The 18,716-nt window shown below is 37.8% G+C and overlaps 1 protein-coding gene and 2 pseudogenes across 2 annotated transcripts in view; 1 reads left to right on the top strand and 2 right to left on the bottom strand.

The window, feature by feature from the left end:
- Positions 1 to 18,716, bottom strand: part of LOC148729743 (DELTA-stichotoxin-Hcr4a pseudogene) — a 164,356-nt pseudogene that overhangs the window by 105,442 nt on the left and 40,198 nt on the right. The gene's annotated exons all lie outside the window — the stretch shown is intronic.
- LOC148729747 (DELTA-stichotoxin-She4b pseudogene) lies at positions 3,470 to 4,101 on the bottom strand (annotated as a pseudogene).
- Positions 13,833 to 18,257, top strand: LOC148729746 (DELTA-stichotoxin-She4b-like). Its single transcript, XM_088760464.1, has 5 exons — positions 13,833 to 13,986; positions 14,523 to 14,617; positions 15,110 to 15,169; positions 15,922 to 15,981; positions 16,645 to 18,257. Exons 2-5 carry the CDS (start codon positions 14,545 to 14,547, stop codon positions 17,202 to 17,204), a joined length of 753 nt encoding a protein of 250 aa, XP_088616590.1. The 5' UTR covers positions 13,833 to 13,986; positions 14,523 to 14,544; the 3' UTR covers positions 17,205 to 18,257.

Below are 18,716 nucleotides of genomic sequence, written 5' to 3'. Positions count from 1 at the left end.
ACCCACCTAATTCGCCTTGCCGCCTTCACAAAAGAAACGACTTTGGAAATAATTGTCCTTTCGATCAATAACATTTAACTATTCTGCTGTAACTGCAGACTCCGTCAAGCGCAAGAGGAGTTTGAACTCCCCTTGCACCCGACTCAAAACGCCATGAACCAAAATAAAGGAAGCTCAGCAGCGTATTTATGGGAAATTAAACTCTTTCGATGATTTCTGATTCCTGAAATGAAAAAATAAATTTTCAGTGAAAAAACGTCACGTCATATTCTCATTCTAGGTTATGTTAATTAGGCAGTGAGCTAAAAAGCGTGACTGACTTGCAAATTACCATCCGTGGCATTCTCTTTCCGTATAAATAAACAAATTATGATTCAAGTTTTACGAGGATACGGGGATTTTTCTCGGGGGTATCTCTGTGTAATCGTGCGGTTTCTATGACGCACTTACGAAATTGAAATGCAATACTGTACCACTGCATAATTTCCAAATTTGTTAGCCTTCAAAATATGTTGAGGGTTAAAAATTGCACAGTGACACAGGAAAAATTATTGCGATTAAATTTGAACTTAATGTACCGTTATTTGAAGAAGATTGGGTCGCATATGAGATAAAATACAATTCTGGCCGATAATTTTTTCTTTATCGTTCAAAATAAGATTATTTTCGAAAGTCGCTCATTGATTGTAACTGAACATCTAACATACGTCATTTTATCATACAGGAAGATCTATGGAAACTTCCATGCACAACTGTCTGGCTCGATCATGACTGAAAAATTGTTTATTTGTGCCACGTTGCTGGAAAATCCATGAAAATTTCCATGCACAGGTGTAGATCAATTTTAACTAAGCAACTCTTACATTTTCCATGTTAATGGAAGATCCATGGAAATTTCCATGCACAATTGTCTGGCTCGATCATGACTGAAAAATTCTTTCATTTGTGCCATGTTGCTGGAAAATCCATGGAAATTTCCATGCACATGTTTAGATCAATTATAGCTGAACATCTTACATTATACCATGTTAATGGAAGGTCTATGGAAATTTCCATGCACATGTCTAGATTCAACTTTGAAATTGACTTATAACAGCCATAATCAACTCACAAGGTGATCAATTTGAATATTAAACATGAATCACACTCTACGCAAGGGAAATACCAAGATTTACCAAATTAAACTAGCTCGCAACGGAAAGGCATGCTAACGGAAATAAAATAATCTGGATATATCAACAAAGTTGAAATGGTAAATTGGCCACCGTAACGATTACAAAAGCTGACGTTTCAAGCGTTAGCCCTTCGTCTTTCGCTCCGACGAAGGGCTAACGCTCGAAAAGTCAGCTTTTGTAATCGTTACGGTGGCCAATTTACCATTTCAACTTTGTTGATATATCCAAATTATTTCTTTACCCCCACCGGCGCAGCCCCAAACAGTTTCTTTAGAAACTATCAGCCTTTAACGGATATAAATTTCCACTCACAATCGCAATGATTGACCAAATTTCGGGTAAATCCACCAAATTTGCGGGTAAATTTCTGAAGAAAATCCGGGTCCTCCACCACATTTGTTGAGGGGTTGTACAACTCGCTTAGCTAAATTAACCAGAGGTACTAGGACTCTGTACTTTTTTTAATCTTCTTCTAAAGGAGTCGACTTCTACTATAGCGCTGCTTCTTCTCTTTCTGCTCTAGCGAGAAGTACCAACTTATTAAGTAGGGAAATCGTAGACATGTTTGGGTTAGCTGACCGTGAGAGTTTAGTAGTATACCGCGTCCATAGTGTATCCGTTCATTTTCCGAAAGGGGGACTGGCTGGCCCTAACCGGAGTACTCAGCAAGCGCCAAGGAACCAGTTAAACGCTAACAGTCGAGCTACGCACAAGAATCGCGTACGAAAAGAGGAACTTCAGTGTGGGTAAAACTCAAGGTCAGCTTTACCAACACAAACACGGTCACCTATAAAACTAATTATTCTCAAACATAACAAGCGATTAAAATGTCTAACACGGCAATAAGGAAATCCGCGAGCTGAGCCTAGTTTAAGTACACGCTAAAAATAAAAGACCAAAACTATAAATCTACCAAAACAACCCGTAGGCGCAAAAGGTAAGGCTTAACAAAACAAAAAGCTCAACTGAAAGAAACCTCAAATATGACGACTTCTAATTCACTTCACAACAGTTGTTATTTTGCAAAGTTACCAAGTGCAAGGTAGTTTTCGTTAAAAAATTGACTGTGGCTACTTGTTAGCTTTTAAAAAAAACTTCACTTAAATCCTGAATTGGTGTAAAACAATCAGTAAATCTTGAATACAACATTTCCATGTATCTTGCTGTAGCCTCAATTGCTTTTAGTTGCAGACATGTGACAGTCTGTTGAAGTCTATTCATTTAGGTATCTACCGAGGTTTTGTGTGTAGCAAGGTTTTTATCTTGCCTTTTCAAGTCGCAGTTCGGTTCCGCACTCGGCAGAATACTGATAAACAAATAATACATATTTTCAATTTTTTATCTCCATTTTGTTCAAGGTATGTTACTCTTGCGTGGAAATAACCACGTAATGATTTGGTTTTATCGACTGAATTGATAATTTGAAGTGGCCACCGTAAAGTGTTTCAAAAGCTGACGTTTTGAGCGTTGGGGCTACCGCTCGTAATGTCATTTTAAAAACACTCTACGGTTGCCACTTCACATTATCAACTCAGTTAACACAACTGCCATTACTCATGTACTCGTCAGAGCGACTGACAAAGGGCTAACGCTTGAAACGTTAGCCTTTTAATTCTTTACAGTGGCCAGTTTACAATTTCAACTTAGTCCATAAAACCAAATTACCTTGTTACCCCCACCGACGCAGCACCACAGTTTCTTTAGAAACTTTCATCCTTTATTCATTATTCTTAATAAGTTTGGCTGTAAAATTGATAATTGACAGTATAGATTGTGATTGGTGGCGGGGAGTTGTTTTGGATAGATGGGAGATAATGTCTTAAAAATGTCTGCACTAGTCGGTCAAGGGACGTCCTTCGTAAAGAAAACTGGTTTTTAATAGCACCTCTATGGCTAAAAACACGAAATATATGGCCTAAAAGTTCATAGCGAGCATCTCACTTGCATACTAACATACAAAGCGTCGTAAACAACTGAATCATTTATTTCATATCAAAACGCCATCATGCGCAAGTTTATAACTTGCTGACATCAAGACACTATGCAAAAATTTAAATAGTTTAACGCGAGGCCTTTAGATGAATCATTTTTAATAACATCATTGTGTAGCTTTGTAACTTCAAAAATGTTCATTCTGTATGAAAACGCTGCATCGCCAAAGAATACTGAAGAAAGATGGTAGGTTATGAGCTCAGTAAAGAAATATAGGAAAATGTCTTCCGTTTGGTCACAAGCGTAGGGCAAAGAATGAAAACATTCTGAGTCCCCTCGAGGAATTGTATCCTGCAGCACCAACTATGCAACTACGTAGCTATTTCATCCAAAAAGGAACAGAGATAATCGCGTAGATAAATAAAGAAAACGTGATACGAATTTCACGCAGTTATTTCGTAATTTTTGTAAGTTTGTAGAGGTTCACTTGCAGATCTTAACATGCAGCCTACATTGACCTGCGCTTGCCATAATCCCCTTTACACTGTAACCTTCACCTATTGGTTTCTCATGCCAGCCATCATCTATCCCCTTTAAGAGGTTCGTCATTGTAGTACATGTCAGACCACATACTACAATTAGCTTCCTTTCTACTGGAATAAACTTTAGCATCCCACCAATTATCAAACAAATTGCGGTCGAATGGCACACTGAACATGACTGCTACCGTCTATTTGTCTCCTGGTATTTAGAAGGTGATAACACCCACACTTCCTCTTGCCAGACCAGTTGGTTTGGTTGCAGTGGACAACGCTGCTTCTCCGCTTTCCACGAGCTCGGGTAAAATATAGAAATATGCATTCATTGCACTCCACTTGTGAGATGTTTCATTGGCGATGCCAACGGCAGTTCCTCGCTTTGTGAATGGCATTGACTCAGAAACATCTTCCAGATTTTTTGGGCCTAATTTATCAGCTGCTATCGCAGGATCCATCGCATTTTTCTGTGAGTCAATAACACAAAACCCAGGTTCAAAGCATATTTAACTGAACATTAATTAGATTTTCTTCAATACGAAAATGACACGACTCGGTCGTAATGAGAGGGAATTGAGTGTGAAATTCAGGACTACCGGGGCTTGAGCCTTCTACTATTTTGAGATCTTATACAATTCTTAAAATCCCGATGAGATGAAAATTAACAACAAGAGCTACAAAGTTAATCGCTTGAGATACAGCCTTTCGCATCGTTTTCCCCTTTTGAACTATTGATAACATAAACAGGGCTAAGAGGAAATTTTACCGTGTATAATGCTATGCATGACTTGCTTAGAAAAGTCCGATCTATTTTCCTTTCAGAGACTCAAGAAATTGTAATATGGGGCATTCCGCATATTCAAGTGATAAAAGCTTTTGTAATTCATTCTCCACTTTGCTGCTGCTGCACTTGATTTACGATGTACTCAATTAAAACATTTTTGCGACTTAATGAAATGTTTCCAAGTCATCAAAGAAGTTTTAGAAAGTCAAGAAAAAAGCTTTTAAAGATCCTGGTGAGATGAAACACCAACAGACACAACGTGAGCTGAGATATCACTTCCGTTTGGTTTCTTTTTAATTAAGTTACTGGTAATATAAACAGCGCTATCGACAATAGCCACATAGAGGCTTTTTCTGCCAAGAAATTAGGTCATTTTAAAATGTTCTATGCCGACAGCACTTGGCTGAGATCAGTTCTGTCTTCTTGGATTTTACATCAGCTCCCCTCCAGAACATAGTGTTGTAAAGGCACCAATCCTAAAGAGTCCTCTCTCCTATACTCGGAAAGAGGTTTTTACTCCGTAAATACGAACGATTGTATGTGATAGTCATAGGAAGGTTCAGCTTTTAATTTGATTTCTTTACTTGATTTAACGATGCGCTCGTGAAGAATGTTGTGGGCTGAATGACATAAACCGAAATTAAAATGTGAAAGCCAAGATATTATAACGCAAAAAGCTTTCACCGTAAAAATGAATTCACTCATTTCTTCATCACTTTTTTAGAATGATTATTTCACTAGTTCTCATTACTTAACCAAAGGAATTTTAAGCGAGCAACATAGCGCTCTTATAAGTTCGGGATAATGGACATCTGTAAAATGCTTCATTTTTGCAAATTGCACAAGTCGCTTAGCTTTTCTTTGAGAATTTGCGATGTAACGCCGCACAAGTAATCAGGCTAGAAAATTTCTTGGAACCCAAAAGTAACACTTGGAACCTAATTAGGTTCTTGGTACGTTAAAGCATTTCAAAGTCATTTGAATAACATTCTTTGAGAAAATCAAGAAATGCTGGAAATGGCAGTCAATTCTTAAGGCTCTACCCCTTTTACATGATGCACGAGGAGGTTGCATACTCGAAGGAACAAGATACCCATCATTTGCTTTGAATTATCCAGACTTTGCCCAGTTCTTTAAGCTTAAATACATGTTTCGAAATTTGTTCACTTTACAACGTGCCAAGTAAAAACATTTCTTTCAGTGTTTACCAAATATATTCTGTAAATCGTAAAACATTAAGCGCTAACAAGCCTCTTCAATTTAGAAATAAATGCCTTGAAGTAAATCTAACGTTGATTCTAAATGACTGGCATTTTCAAAACCGACACCTAAAGGTCTATTATACTTCCGAAAATCAGAGACGGGCCTCCAAGAAAGGAGTGAAGACTCCAATGTTTGCTAGTGTGAACTAATAAAGGATCAGACGTCCTTTAGTTTAGGTAAATTTGATGAATCGAAGGAACTTAGCCGATCCAAACCATTACATATCGATATAGAAGTGTGCAGGCCAAGCGATCCGGAACATATATAATAAGTGTCTTTATTGCTCAAAAGATAAAACTACATACCTTGTGTTACATTAAAATATAACAATACTAGGGGGCTGTTTACATAAGTATGCCTCTGAATAAGATTAATATGTAAATGGAAGTAAATGCAAAAAATCAACTGGAAAATTTACACTATTTACGGAACTACATTATACTTAAAAATAATCCTACTAAAAAATGTATTCTTCAAACGGTCCGTGTTAATCGCTGGCATAGCGTAAGATGGTGATTTATTCCTTAAGTTGTATCTTGTAGTCTTGGTATCGCCCTTAAAGATCGATCATACATCTACTGCTTGGTTTATACCGAGCTTAGAGCACGAAAACATTATTTCTGGTACAAAGGGATGATAAATCTTTCTTATTGTTTACATTTGAGCCCCATCGAACATACTGGTAAATCTTCACCTTGAAAGGTGGCGGAACAGTTCTAACTCAAAGCTGTCAGACGGGCGCACTTCACCCATACCACTGATTTAATTACTTAGATTATGTTCATGTGTAATCACGTGACAGAGAATTATATTATTCGACTTTAGAGGCATTTTTGGCAAAATTTCTGTGAACCATTAATAAAGATCATTTATTGCGTATTGGAAGGGACAGCATTCCAAAGTTGTCGAATTTCCTGAACGACGACATTCGCTCCGACGAAGGGCTAACGCTCGAAACGTCAGCTTTTGTAATCGTTACGATGGCCAATTTACCACTTCAACTTTGTTGATATATCCAAACGGCTGTGTCAGTTATTCTTTTAAAATTTAAGCCTGCTTTTAATCATTATTAGCCAAACTGCATAAAATTACCTCCTGCCTGTGGGGTCTTTTAACAAAGTCATGTTTGATTAACTTTCTCACAAGAATAGGAATGAAGTAGTAGGAGGTCCATAATAAAACGTGAAACCTAAATATTAATTTACGCCGATTAGTTTTTCTCAAATTCATATTTTTGCCTATTTCATTGTTTCCTCTTTATTATTAGAAACATTAGACACGCTAGTAATTTTTAGGGAGACATTTTTTTTTCAGTTTCAAAAAATTATTCATGGGTGTAAATATTTTTGAAAAGTTAAAAAATGAAATAAACGAAAAATATTCCTTTTCCCGAGTGGCTGAGTATTTGTACTTGGCCTAGTATGTTAGACCATGGGGGTACCTAACTGTCTCCGAATTGCACAAGAAGTTCCTGCCGCGGGTTCGAAGGGCTTTAAAATAGCTCGTCATCTAAAATTCCCGTTGGATTGATTCCTCGCCAGCAGAGCTTTTATAGAATGTTTCTCCATAAACTTAAAGGAAAACTATCTGGCTTTCGTGATGCAGAGTCTCGAAGCAAGGAGAAGTGGTTTATTCTGAGAATCGAGCAATATTCGAGAGCGGGTCAGTGCGTCGGTCTAACGAAACCTTCCTCCCGTTTCCTTCTCCTTAGTACAGGCTGTGGTGGGATAAGAGCTCGGCTAAAATTCTACGAAATGGCCTTAAATCGCAACCACAGAACAAAAAGTATCACAAAAAAAAACAATGGAAGGTTAAAGTTAATTTTATTTATTATTTTCGGAGTTACAGAGCGGAGTCAAAACTCCCATACAAAGCTTTGTGATATTGTCCTCCTATAGAGAGCTTGCGCCCCCAGTGAAAGGATTGATCTGAATATCGGAAGCCAGAAAAATTCCTTAAACCAGAGTTTTCTGAAAGACGAGCGAGGCAATTTGTGTAATTTTTGATCATCGACGCTGTCAAAACTGGGACTTTGAGCGCTGAAGCGATTTTGCATCAAAAAAATTATTCAGCAATATTCGGAAAAACAAGGTGGTTCTGAATGAAATGCCTTGGGATATTTTGGAATTAGGTCAGACACCTCATAAGGCCTGGAATGCTGTTAGTAAAGTCATTTTTCTAACCGAGACAGACAGGCATGCCGCCTGTCACCAAAAGTTGTGTCAGCCATTTTAGGGACCTTAAGCAAACCAGGACGGCTGCAACGAGGACGTGGAAAAACAAAAGATCTAAGTGGCGGAGCAATAGCTCAGCACGTGCATTTTAAAATTTAGTACATTTCATAGCCCTCCTTTGCAAAACAACAACGTGAAATCATCAAAATTTGCTTCGTTTGAACAACGAAAACCGCGACAGCTCGAAACGTCAACTTTTATAATCGTAACGGCGGCCAATTTACCATTTCAACTTTGTTGATATATTCAAATTATTTCATTACCCCCACCGACGCAGCCCCAAACAGTTTCTTTAGAAACTATCAGCCTTTATTCATTTGTTTTAATTTCCATTTGGAACTCAACGCTACTTTTAGACGTTATTTTGAGGTTGAGTTATTGAGCCGTAAGAGATGGTAAACACATGCAGCCGTTTTTGAAATTCTAATTAAAAGTATAAATTCATTTTGTAACCGACGTTTTCCTTGGCGTCGCCGTCCTGACTGCTTTGAGGTCCCTAAGAACTGAGTAAGACAACGCTCGAAACGTCAGCTTTTGTAATCGTTACGATGGCCAATTTACCACTTCAACTTTGTTGATATATCCAAACGGCTGTGTCAGTTTTTCTTTAAAAATTTAAGCCTGCTTTTAATCATTATTAGCCAAACTGCATAAAATTACCTCCTGCCTGTGGGGTCTTTTAACAAAGTCATGTTTGATTAACTTTCTCACAAGAATAGGAATGAAGTAGTAGGAGGTCCATAATAAAACGTGAAACCTAAATATTAATTTACGCCGATTAGTTTTTCTCAAATTCATATTTTCGCCTATTTCATTGTTTCCTCTTTATTATTAGAAACATTAGACACGCTAGTAATTTTTAGGGAGACATTTTTTTTTCAGTTTCAAAAAATTATTCATGGGTGTAAATATTTTTGAAAAGTTAAAAAATGAAATAAACGAAAAATATTCCTTTTCCCGAGTGGCTGAGTATTTGTACTTGGCCTAGTATGTTAGACCATGGGGGTACCTAACTGTCTCCGAATTGCACAAGAAGTTCCTGCCGCGGGTTCGAAGGGCTTTAAAATAGCTCGTCATCTAAAATTCCCGTTGGATTGATTCCTCGCCAGCAGAGCTTTTATAGAATGTTTCTCCATAAACTTAAAGGAAAACTATCTGGCTTTCGTGATGCAGAGTCTCGAAGCAAGGAGAAGTGGTTTATTCTGAGAATCGAGCAATATTCGAGAGCGGGTCAGTGCGTCGGTCTAACGAAACCTTCCTCCCGTTTCCTTCTCCTTAGTACAGGCTGTGGTGGGATGAGAGCTCGGCTAAAATTCTACGAAATGGCCTTAAATCGCAACCACAGAACAAAAATATCACAAAAAAAACCAATGGAAGGTTAAAGTTAATTTTATTTATTATTTTCGGAGTTACAGAGCGGAGTCAAAACTCCCATACAAAGCTTTGTGATATTGTCCTCCTATAGATAACTTGCGCCCCCAGTGAAAGGATTGATCTGAATATCGGAAGCCAGAAAAATTCCTTAACCAGAGTTTTCTGAAAAAAGCCCCAAACAGTTTCTTTAGAAACTATCAGCCTTTATTCATTTGTTTTAATTTCCATTTGGAACTCAACGCTACTTTTAGACGTTATTTTGAGGTTGAGTCATTGCGCCGTATGAGATGATAAACACCTGCAGCCGTTTTTGAAATTCTAATTAAAAATATAAATTCATTTTGTAACCGACGTCTTCCTTGGCGTCGCCGTCCTGACTGCTTTGAGGTCCCTAAGAACTGAGTAAGACAACGTACGTAAGGCTATTAAAATGAAATTAAGAAAAGAAGAGAGTCTATTATTCTACTCGTCTCTCCAGAGACCAGGACGCGGGCCAGGACTCTAAAGATATGTGGTGAACATTTAAGAAAATATTACCAAAAAAGGCAAACAAGGCCGGACACATAGCACTGGAAATCAAATAACAGCGTCTAAATTGAACCAGTTCTTTACCTCAGTTGCCAAACGTCTTTGTGCTTATTTAAAGAAATGTAAGGGAATAGCGAATTCCAACAAAGAGTACCATAATTGTGCATTTTATTACGTGTTTGCTTTGCGTTTTTGTAATCAAATATCCAAACATGTCACTGACACGTACGTTTCGACAGCCATGATACATTTTTATGATCTTATCGACTTGACGAAAGAAGCTGAAATGTTTCTCATCAAACGATCAATGCAATAATTACTGAAACTTTCCACAAACAAACTCTACTGTTTGCAAATAGATTCCCGGCTACTTATAGTATTCGATGAAATGTTTCAGTCCTTTGTTGGAAGCGAGGGTGAGTCCATTTTGATGCGAAATGCAAATGTACATGGAAACAAAACACGATTCCAAATGAACAACGGATGAACAACAGAGCGATAAAACTGTAAAACATGTCAGTGAAACCACGTAGCGACAGCCAAAATATACTAATAGTGTAAGAATTGAGGCGTATGTTCTTAAATCAGCTATACCGTATTTTGATCTGTTGTTAGAACACACTGATCGGTTTTCATATGTAGGAAAATTAGTTACCACATATTAGTCGGTTTTTTTGTAAGAAAATGTTTTTAAGCAGGCTACTATTAATGTTAACAGCCTACGTTTCGGCGTCATCATGACACCATTCTCAAGGCAAAGTGAATAATTGAATGCGAAGATTTGATTTCGATGGTTTCTACAAATTAGCATAATAACCGTTAAGGGTCACAAATTCTTCGAGTGAATACCTTTGCGCAAATCGAGTCCGTTTGCACGTTTAGGGATGGTTTAAGTTTTCTTATAAAAAGCATCTCCTTAATTAGGCGATCAAATTTGTTAGAATACCTAGTAAGCACGTGAAATTGTTTTGAAAGGCAAGGTGGTATGTTCGAGTTTTGTCCGCTAAAATGATGTTTACAAATTGACGACGATTTTTGTTTGTGTCCATCAACGCGTTCGTGGAGGTGGCCACGAATGTAACCAACATATCCTGCATCGTACAGGTTACACTGAAATTTATAAACTAGACATCGTTGGTTAACAGTGGCTGGCTTGACCTCTCGAAATACCTACCTACTTATCTATTATCGATATAACATGTCAGTCAGACAGCACCCAGAATACACTTATCTGTTATAATTCATAACATAGCGTTTTCAATGCAATATTATATCCATACATTGTAATGCAGCGTGTACTAGATTGCAACGAAACTATCTTAAAATATACTCTGGTGTGTGTTCTAAACTCCACCTTTTCCTGTGTTTTAGGAGAACAAGAAAGTAGAAAAACTAGGCATCTAGTATTTAAATCGCATTCTGCGGTTTTTAATTCTTTCAATGCAGTTACCTAGTCTGACTGCGAAATGTTTCGTGCCTTCTTCCTAAGCCTATTGTTGACAGAATAACGGAAACAACTGAGTCATTCATCCTTCAGCGTGCAGAAGGCTCTGAAAGAGCTTCTCTATATGGGAAAGACTCTCATAGAGTCCTTAATTGCAGAGAAGCACCTCTAGAACTCGAAACAGTCTAACTGTGTTTGCAGGCGAGACTCACAAGAGAGTAGAAATTCCATAACATGCGAACAATTGTTTCGGTCTCGAAACGTAGCGTGATTTCCAAAGCGAAGACGCGTCAATTTTGATGTAGAAATGCATAGAAATAAAAAAAAAATACGACTCCACATGAACATCTCATAAGCAAGTGATCAATTCAATTGCGTAAGATTTCAAAGACACAGCACGTTTCAACAGCCACAATACGCTTGTCGATATAGCTTGGCGAAAGAAACTGAAATGTTTAAGTCATTCCCTTTTCGGTGTCCAGACAGCCCTGAATCAACCCCTTTGTATAATAAAGAAAAAAATTTACTCATTTAACTTCTGGCATCGAAAAGGCTCTCAATTCAACCCTGTAAAAAAACAGCTTTTTGAAGAAACGTCAATCACAGCGTTGATGGTTAATGTTAATGGATTTTTTATGTATAGTAACACACATGGCTGCTTATGAACCCCTTTGTCTGATAGTGGAAACATTTAAGGTATTCATCTTTCGGCGTTCAGAAGGTTCTATATAGAATAAACTCTCAAAGACTCGTCAATCGCAATGGAGCACTTCGAATACTCGAAACAGTCTAACTGAAACTATTCAAAAATAAATTCTAGTGGTTTTAGTAGACTCCGCCTTCTTACAAAATCCGACGAAATGTTCCATTCCCTTGTCGAAAGGGAGGGCGTGTCCATTGTGGTGTAAAAATAGATGGAAACAAAACACGATTTGTCAATAACAATCCACCTCTAACTGAGTAATAAAATTGCAAAACACGTCCGTGGGACAGCACCTTTTAGATAGCCACAACACACTTATCTGTTATCAATGGAACTTGGCCTATTAAATGCAGTGTGTGTTGAATTGCTACAAAACTTTTAAAAGATAAATTCTGTTGTATGTTCTAGACTCCGTCTTTTCTTGGGTTTTATAAGAGAAAAAGAGAGAGGAAAAATTAAGCATCTAGTATTTGTGTTACATTCTATAGTTTTAATTATTTGCTAGAGCTGTATAGGGTGAATTTTAAAATGTTTCGTGCCATCTTCATATTGTTCACAGAGTACTGTGTGGCATTAGTGGTTTTTCCCAATATACGCCTAACTGCTTATCAACCCCTTTGAGTGATATTAAGATAAGATAAGATAAGGTATGTTCACATAAGTCAAGAGTTTTATTAAAGTGTCAGAAATACTTTGGTACGACTGCTGAAAGGGAACAATTGAATCATTCTCTCTACGGTGTCCAGACAGCCCATCCATAGACTTTAATTAGAACAGTTTCCGGAACAATCGTCAATCGCGGCGTTATAGTTTACGGTTTTTTATGTATAGTTACACGCATAGCTGCTTATGAATCCCTTTGTCTGATGTGGAAACAACTAGTTCATTCATCTTTCGGCGTCCAAGAGGTTTTGAAGGCACTTCTGTAAATAACACATACCCTCAAAGAGTCGTCAATCGAGGTGGAGCACTTCAAAGATTCGAAATGTTCCATTCCCTAACTGTGCTTCCAGGCCAAACCCACGAATGCGTTGTGATCTCGGAAGAGAGAATGTGGACATTTTGATTCAGACAAGCATGGAAAGAAAACACGATTACGCATGAACAACTCGTGAGCAACTGAACAATAAAATTCCAAAACATGTCAGTGAGACAGCACTATTCGACACCCAGAATACACGGATCCATCCATTATTGATACAAGTTGGCAAAAGACACTGAAAAGTTTCCTGTAAAGCGATCAATGCAATGTGTGCTGAAACCATTCAAAAATAAATTGTAGTGGTTTTAGTAGACTCCACCTTCTTACAAAATCCGACGAAATGTTCCAGTCCTTTGTCAGAAGGGAGGGCGTGTCCCTTGTGATCCAAAAATAGATGGAAACAAAACACGATCAATAACAATCCACATGACACTGAGTCATAAAATTGCAAAACAGCGCCTTTTAGATAGCCAGAACACACTTATCTCTTATCCATATAACTAAACTCCGCATTTTTCTGCGTTTAAGGAGAACAAGAAAATGGAAAATTAAGCAACTAGCATTTGAGTCGCATTCTATGATTTTAACTCCATTTGCTGCAATACATAGTTATGCAGTTATATGGTCTGATTGCAAAATGTTTCGTGCCTTCTTCGTTGGCCTATTGTTAAAAGTTCGAAGCCGCCTATGAACCCTTTTGTCTGATAACAGAGACCTCAAGTCATTCACCTATCGGCGTCCGAAAGGCTCCGCTTACAATTCTGTAAAAAAGACATTTTTCGAATAATCATCAATCATGGCTGGGGTGTAAATTGCTTGTTATGTTTAGTTCGTCGCATTCAACGATTGTTTCCTTTCACTGACAAAGGAAACAATCAGATCATTTATCTTTCGGTGTCCAGACATTTCTGAATAAACTCCTTAAATGGGGGAGACTTTTGAAAAATCGTTAGTCGCAGCGCAGCACTTGGCTTGAGAAGGTCGGATCAGTCTAACTGTGATTGCACGAGAAAGGCTCGCACCTAACGAAGGTAAGCTCACTCAGTGACACAAACATGCTATCAGATGTCGGAGTCACTTCAATGCATCTGTGCCAAACTTTTTCCAGGATGGGCCTAGTGCATCAAACTACGCAATATTTTTTCACTTTTTTAAAGCTGGACTTAATTTAGTTCAAACTTTTGCAACTGTATGGTTTTCTTAGCTCAATAAGTCAATGGTATATGGGCAACCTTTGGTCACGAAGAGTAAAGTCTTCAAACTAGGAATTTTTTCCTTCATTCATAGTATGAAGAACCGATCTTTCTTTCAGTTTTGTACATCAAAGCTAACTAGGTAGTTAAATCTTATTTACTGGTGATATTTTGCATCTTGATTTTCATTAGCTGTTGAACTTTTCGATTTGACTCGTCCGATTATAGCCTTTGTGGACCGTTGCCAACCAATCCGACTAGAACAGTTATTTACAGACATAATCACTTAAGAAATTGATCGCTATTGATCTATATTTGCTCACATGAAGTTTCCTCCGAAAAAGCCATTCTAATGTTGTTCGTTTCTATTATAGAGTTTACTGCAACCAAACTAAGATGAAAATGAAGATGTGTGCACTTTTGTCATTTTACATCCTTGCCGTGTGTTTCATGGGATACTGTGTATCAGGTATTTACAGAGGCTTTATAGGAGCTCTTGAAGTTCCAATTCGCAAAACTTTAAAGAAATTGAAGCTACAGAAGACATTCGGCTGATATGATGTTGAGCTATACTCCTTATTTGCCGCCCTTCTGAATTTCTGTCAATCTGAAGAGCTTTAAGCTTTGATCTTTTTAGCTTGAAGGGAATTATGCTAGTCAATCAGAGAAACAGTTAAACAAACCAGCGAGCGACTCCATTCAAATGTATTTTCCTTTTGACAATCGATGTACATGTGTACACGAGTAACGCTACAACCGGAAATTTTTTCTGTTCCTTTTTTGTAGTAAACAAAGATTAATATTGTTGCTTTCAACACTTTCAGCCCTCAATAAACATCATCAATGTTCAATCATTCTTATTTCAAAACTTGGCCAATTTGCTATGCTATATATGGACTTGGGTGAGACTTGAGATTGGATAAAAAAAAAGAAAGAAAGAAGAAACCTTATTTGTTTTCAGGTGCCCACATTGAACTTAAAGAAGATTTGGAAGAAGTGGGAAACATCAAACGAGAGACTGGTAAGCACATGTGTTCACACAGTACCATTGTGGAGATCCTTCGTTAAATTCTTATTCTTTGTTGAGTTACTTTATTTTAAACAGCGCCTTTGACTTTGTTCGTCCATGGTCTTTAAATAATGAAACCATTTATACCCTCATGCAGGAGTGGAACAATAAATCCGGCACGTTCTGACACCTCTCTTGCAAACTCACTCTTGGAATCTTGTTTTATTTTGGCGTTGAGCACCTGAATTTTCTTTTCTTGCAAGCAGTGTTTGGTTCACATTGATAATTTCTAAATAATCTCTACCGTAGGGAGCAACTGGCTCTACCAAAATAGCTTAGTTTTTGACACAATTTCTAAGCAAGCCCGTACAATTTGATTACTGTTGCACGGACAACTTTACGTCCTAAGTTTGATCTGCCACAAATCCTCATCTAAATATATCAAACCGTAACAGTTTCGAGGTAGGAAGAGTTTTTTGTTGATAATCGTACTGCAGACAAAAAATTTTCATGGGGAACCATTTTTTGCTGGATCGATAAAGTGCCACCCGCCAACCTGGCCACCAAATTAGATAATGTATCCTTCCTCGTTCAGTTTTTGCTCTGGATCAACCTTATATTTCGTGCATCGCAGAACACTGAATCCAACATAATTTTTCCAAATTCTTAATTCGTAATCTATGCTACAATGAGCAGTTTCGATATACCGTTCAGTCACGGCCTGGATCAGAGTAGAGGTCGCTAAATTCTTATTCTGTTTACAGGTGCCCACTTGGAAACCAGTAAAGCTATTGGAGAAATGGAAAACACTGAACGAGAACTGGGTAAGCTTGCTCGTCTATTTATCGACATACAGTTGCGTTTTGCTAATTTTCCTTAAAGAAAGAGTGTGGATAACAATCTTTTCAGCCTTATTCTGTTTGCACTGTTACATGCACCTGTTCAGAGTAAAAGGGATATTTTATTAAACAATAAAGCATCTTAATGCTAAAGTGAAACTCACCCGAGCTAGGCAAAAAGTTTTTTAACAGTACGTTGGTGAAGTTTCATTGCCTGATTGATCACATGACTAAAGTTTGGCGGACGCACAATGTTAATGCATACCAATTACCACAGAGGAGGTGAGAGGAGGATGCAGAAGAGGTGTTACCTCAGACAGTTCGCAGTTGTAAATGAGTAGCTCGTTTCGACCGTAATTGGTTGAATCTTTGGTCCTGTGACGTTTAACGGTTAATAGCTTAAAATCACAAGTTAATTCTTGTCATTAAGGAGTTGATAATTTTTCATAAAAGGATAACATTTTGTGAACATCTAAAGAAACCAACCACAAAAAGTGATTTCAACTAAAAAACGATTCCAGCATTAAACTTTGCCCCCTTCACAACTTAGGTACAGCATATACAGATATTCTGATATAAACATTCTTGTTAAGACATTCTCAAAAAATCTTTACAAAGCTAAGGTTTCCTATAATAATTTCTATTCAGCGAGGAAACATAACCAGAACAAGCGAGTGGACCCTGGTACAGTGATAGATGCCGCCTCACTGACCAAAGAACTTCTACAAACCCTGCTTGACGCGTTGGGGTCGATCGAACGCAAGATTGCCATCGGCATTGCCAATGAGACACCTTATCAATGGAGGGCTCTCAATACATACTTTCGATCTGGTACATCTGATGATCTTTTACCCCGATTCGTGGAGAAAGATCAGGCGGCTCTGTATACTGCCAGGAAGACGAACGGCCCCGTAGCTACAGGATGCGTGGCTGTAATCGCCTATTACATGCCAACTGTGCATAAGACCGTGGGAGTCATGTTCAGCGTACCATTCGACTACAACTTTTACAGCAACTGGTGGGATGCAAGGGTTTACCATGGTGAGCTGAGAGCTAGTCAACAGATGTACGAAGATATGTACTACGGAAATCCCTTTAGAGGCGATAACGGCTGGCATAAGAAAGATATAGGTTATGGGTTTCACGTGGATGGATCAATGACCAGTGCAGGAAAGAGTGTTATGGAATTGCATATCCTTAACAAATGAACTCTCACGAACTTTTGTTCCTGTATACTAACATGGTGTAGTAACTGCGTGAGAGTTTGATCACTTTTTTCATTGTGTGCACAACAGTGTTTTGTGATTACGTAGCTATTAGGCATTTTTTGATAACGTTTTGATATGGAATGTACATCCATTGCTAGTGGATTACAATTCAGGTTATAATTTCTAATTAGCTTAGTAGGAAACGCAAAAGTTAATTAAAATTACGAACGTAATTATTCTTGAATTGTACGATGTAAATTCTTAGTATCAAATTCATTGTGTCAATAAGAGAGTGCAATAAACACACTTTTGGAGAACTTGAGGAATTTTTATAATTCGTCTACCATCTATTCTTAGATCCATTCATTTAATTGTTAATTATTGCAATTGTATTGGTATCTGGTTTTTTTATTCAGTACAGCTAAATTGTTCGTTAGATAGTTGACATAGAAACGTTTTCTTCTCGCAAGTTAACTTCATCCATTTTCTGTTTAACGTTGAAGATCACGAGAAAACTACATGCAATTCCTAGGGTTCAGCATTCACTGGCTAGTGTTGATTAAAAACAGTTGGTACTAAGATTTAATTGGCTGTTGAACCATCTGATTACAAGATATCTAATCGTTTGGTTTTGTATACAGGAATCAATCAATCAACTTCGTAAGAACTGATAAGATTCAAGCACTTTGTAATTGGCACATTCAATTTACAATGCTTCACGTTAAGGGTATTATAGTTTGAGCAAAATTTTTAAAGGTGCAAACTTTTGTGTGATAGTCACGTATATGACTCGATTATAAGCTTCGGGTGATAGTCGGTATTGTGTGTTGTTCGCTTTGAGCGCGTGTGCTGTGCAATACTTTTTATATTGTTGGTAACCATTGTGGAACAAATGTTTTACGTATTTTTTTTATTAAAACTCATTGTATTGATGGAAATTGTCCCTTTACTTACAGATTATTTACATTTTTACGGACTTTTTTTTCTTTAAAAATATCTTCATCTCTCTTCCGGCCTCCAGGCGTAGTAAAAAATGTTGCTTTGGGTTCGTTAGATGCTTTCCGTTCTGTTCGACTACTCTTCAATCTACAGGCAGAGAAGACATCTGGATCGACGAGAAACCGACCTAAAGTAACAGTTATCTCTGACATCTGTCTTATTTAAACCACCGCTAGAAGACCATTAATTCTCAATGCACTGCAGCCAACATATTTTTCAGCGGAAGTTGTTAGAAAGGTGTTCTGCCACCTTTCAAGGCGAGTATTCAATGATATGTTTGACGAGGCTCACATTTGAAACAATAGGAAAGATTCGTCATCATCATGTCGCAGAAACTAGAGTTTTCGTGCTTTGAGCCTGCGGCATAAACCAAGCATTAGATGTGTGTTCTGTGAGGGCGTTCAGGATGGCTTGGTACTTGGTTAGCGATATGTAACTGAGTTTGGATTGGCTAAGTTCCCTTGATTCGTCAAATTTACCACAACTAGTCAGGAGGACTTCTGGTCCTCTATT

Source organism: Stylophora pistillata, chromosome 5 (genome assembly GCF_964205215.1).
Source record: "Stylophora pistillata chromosome 5, jaStyPist1.2, whole genome shotgun sequence".
Lineage (NCBI taxonomy): Eukaryota > Metazoa > Cnidaria > Anthozoa > Scleractinia > Pocilloporidae > Stylophora > Stylophora pistillata.
This window is presented reverse-complemented; position numbering and strand designations above follow the sequence as displayed.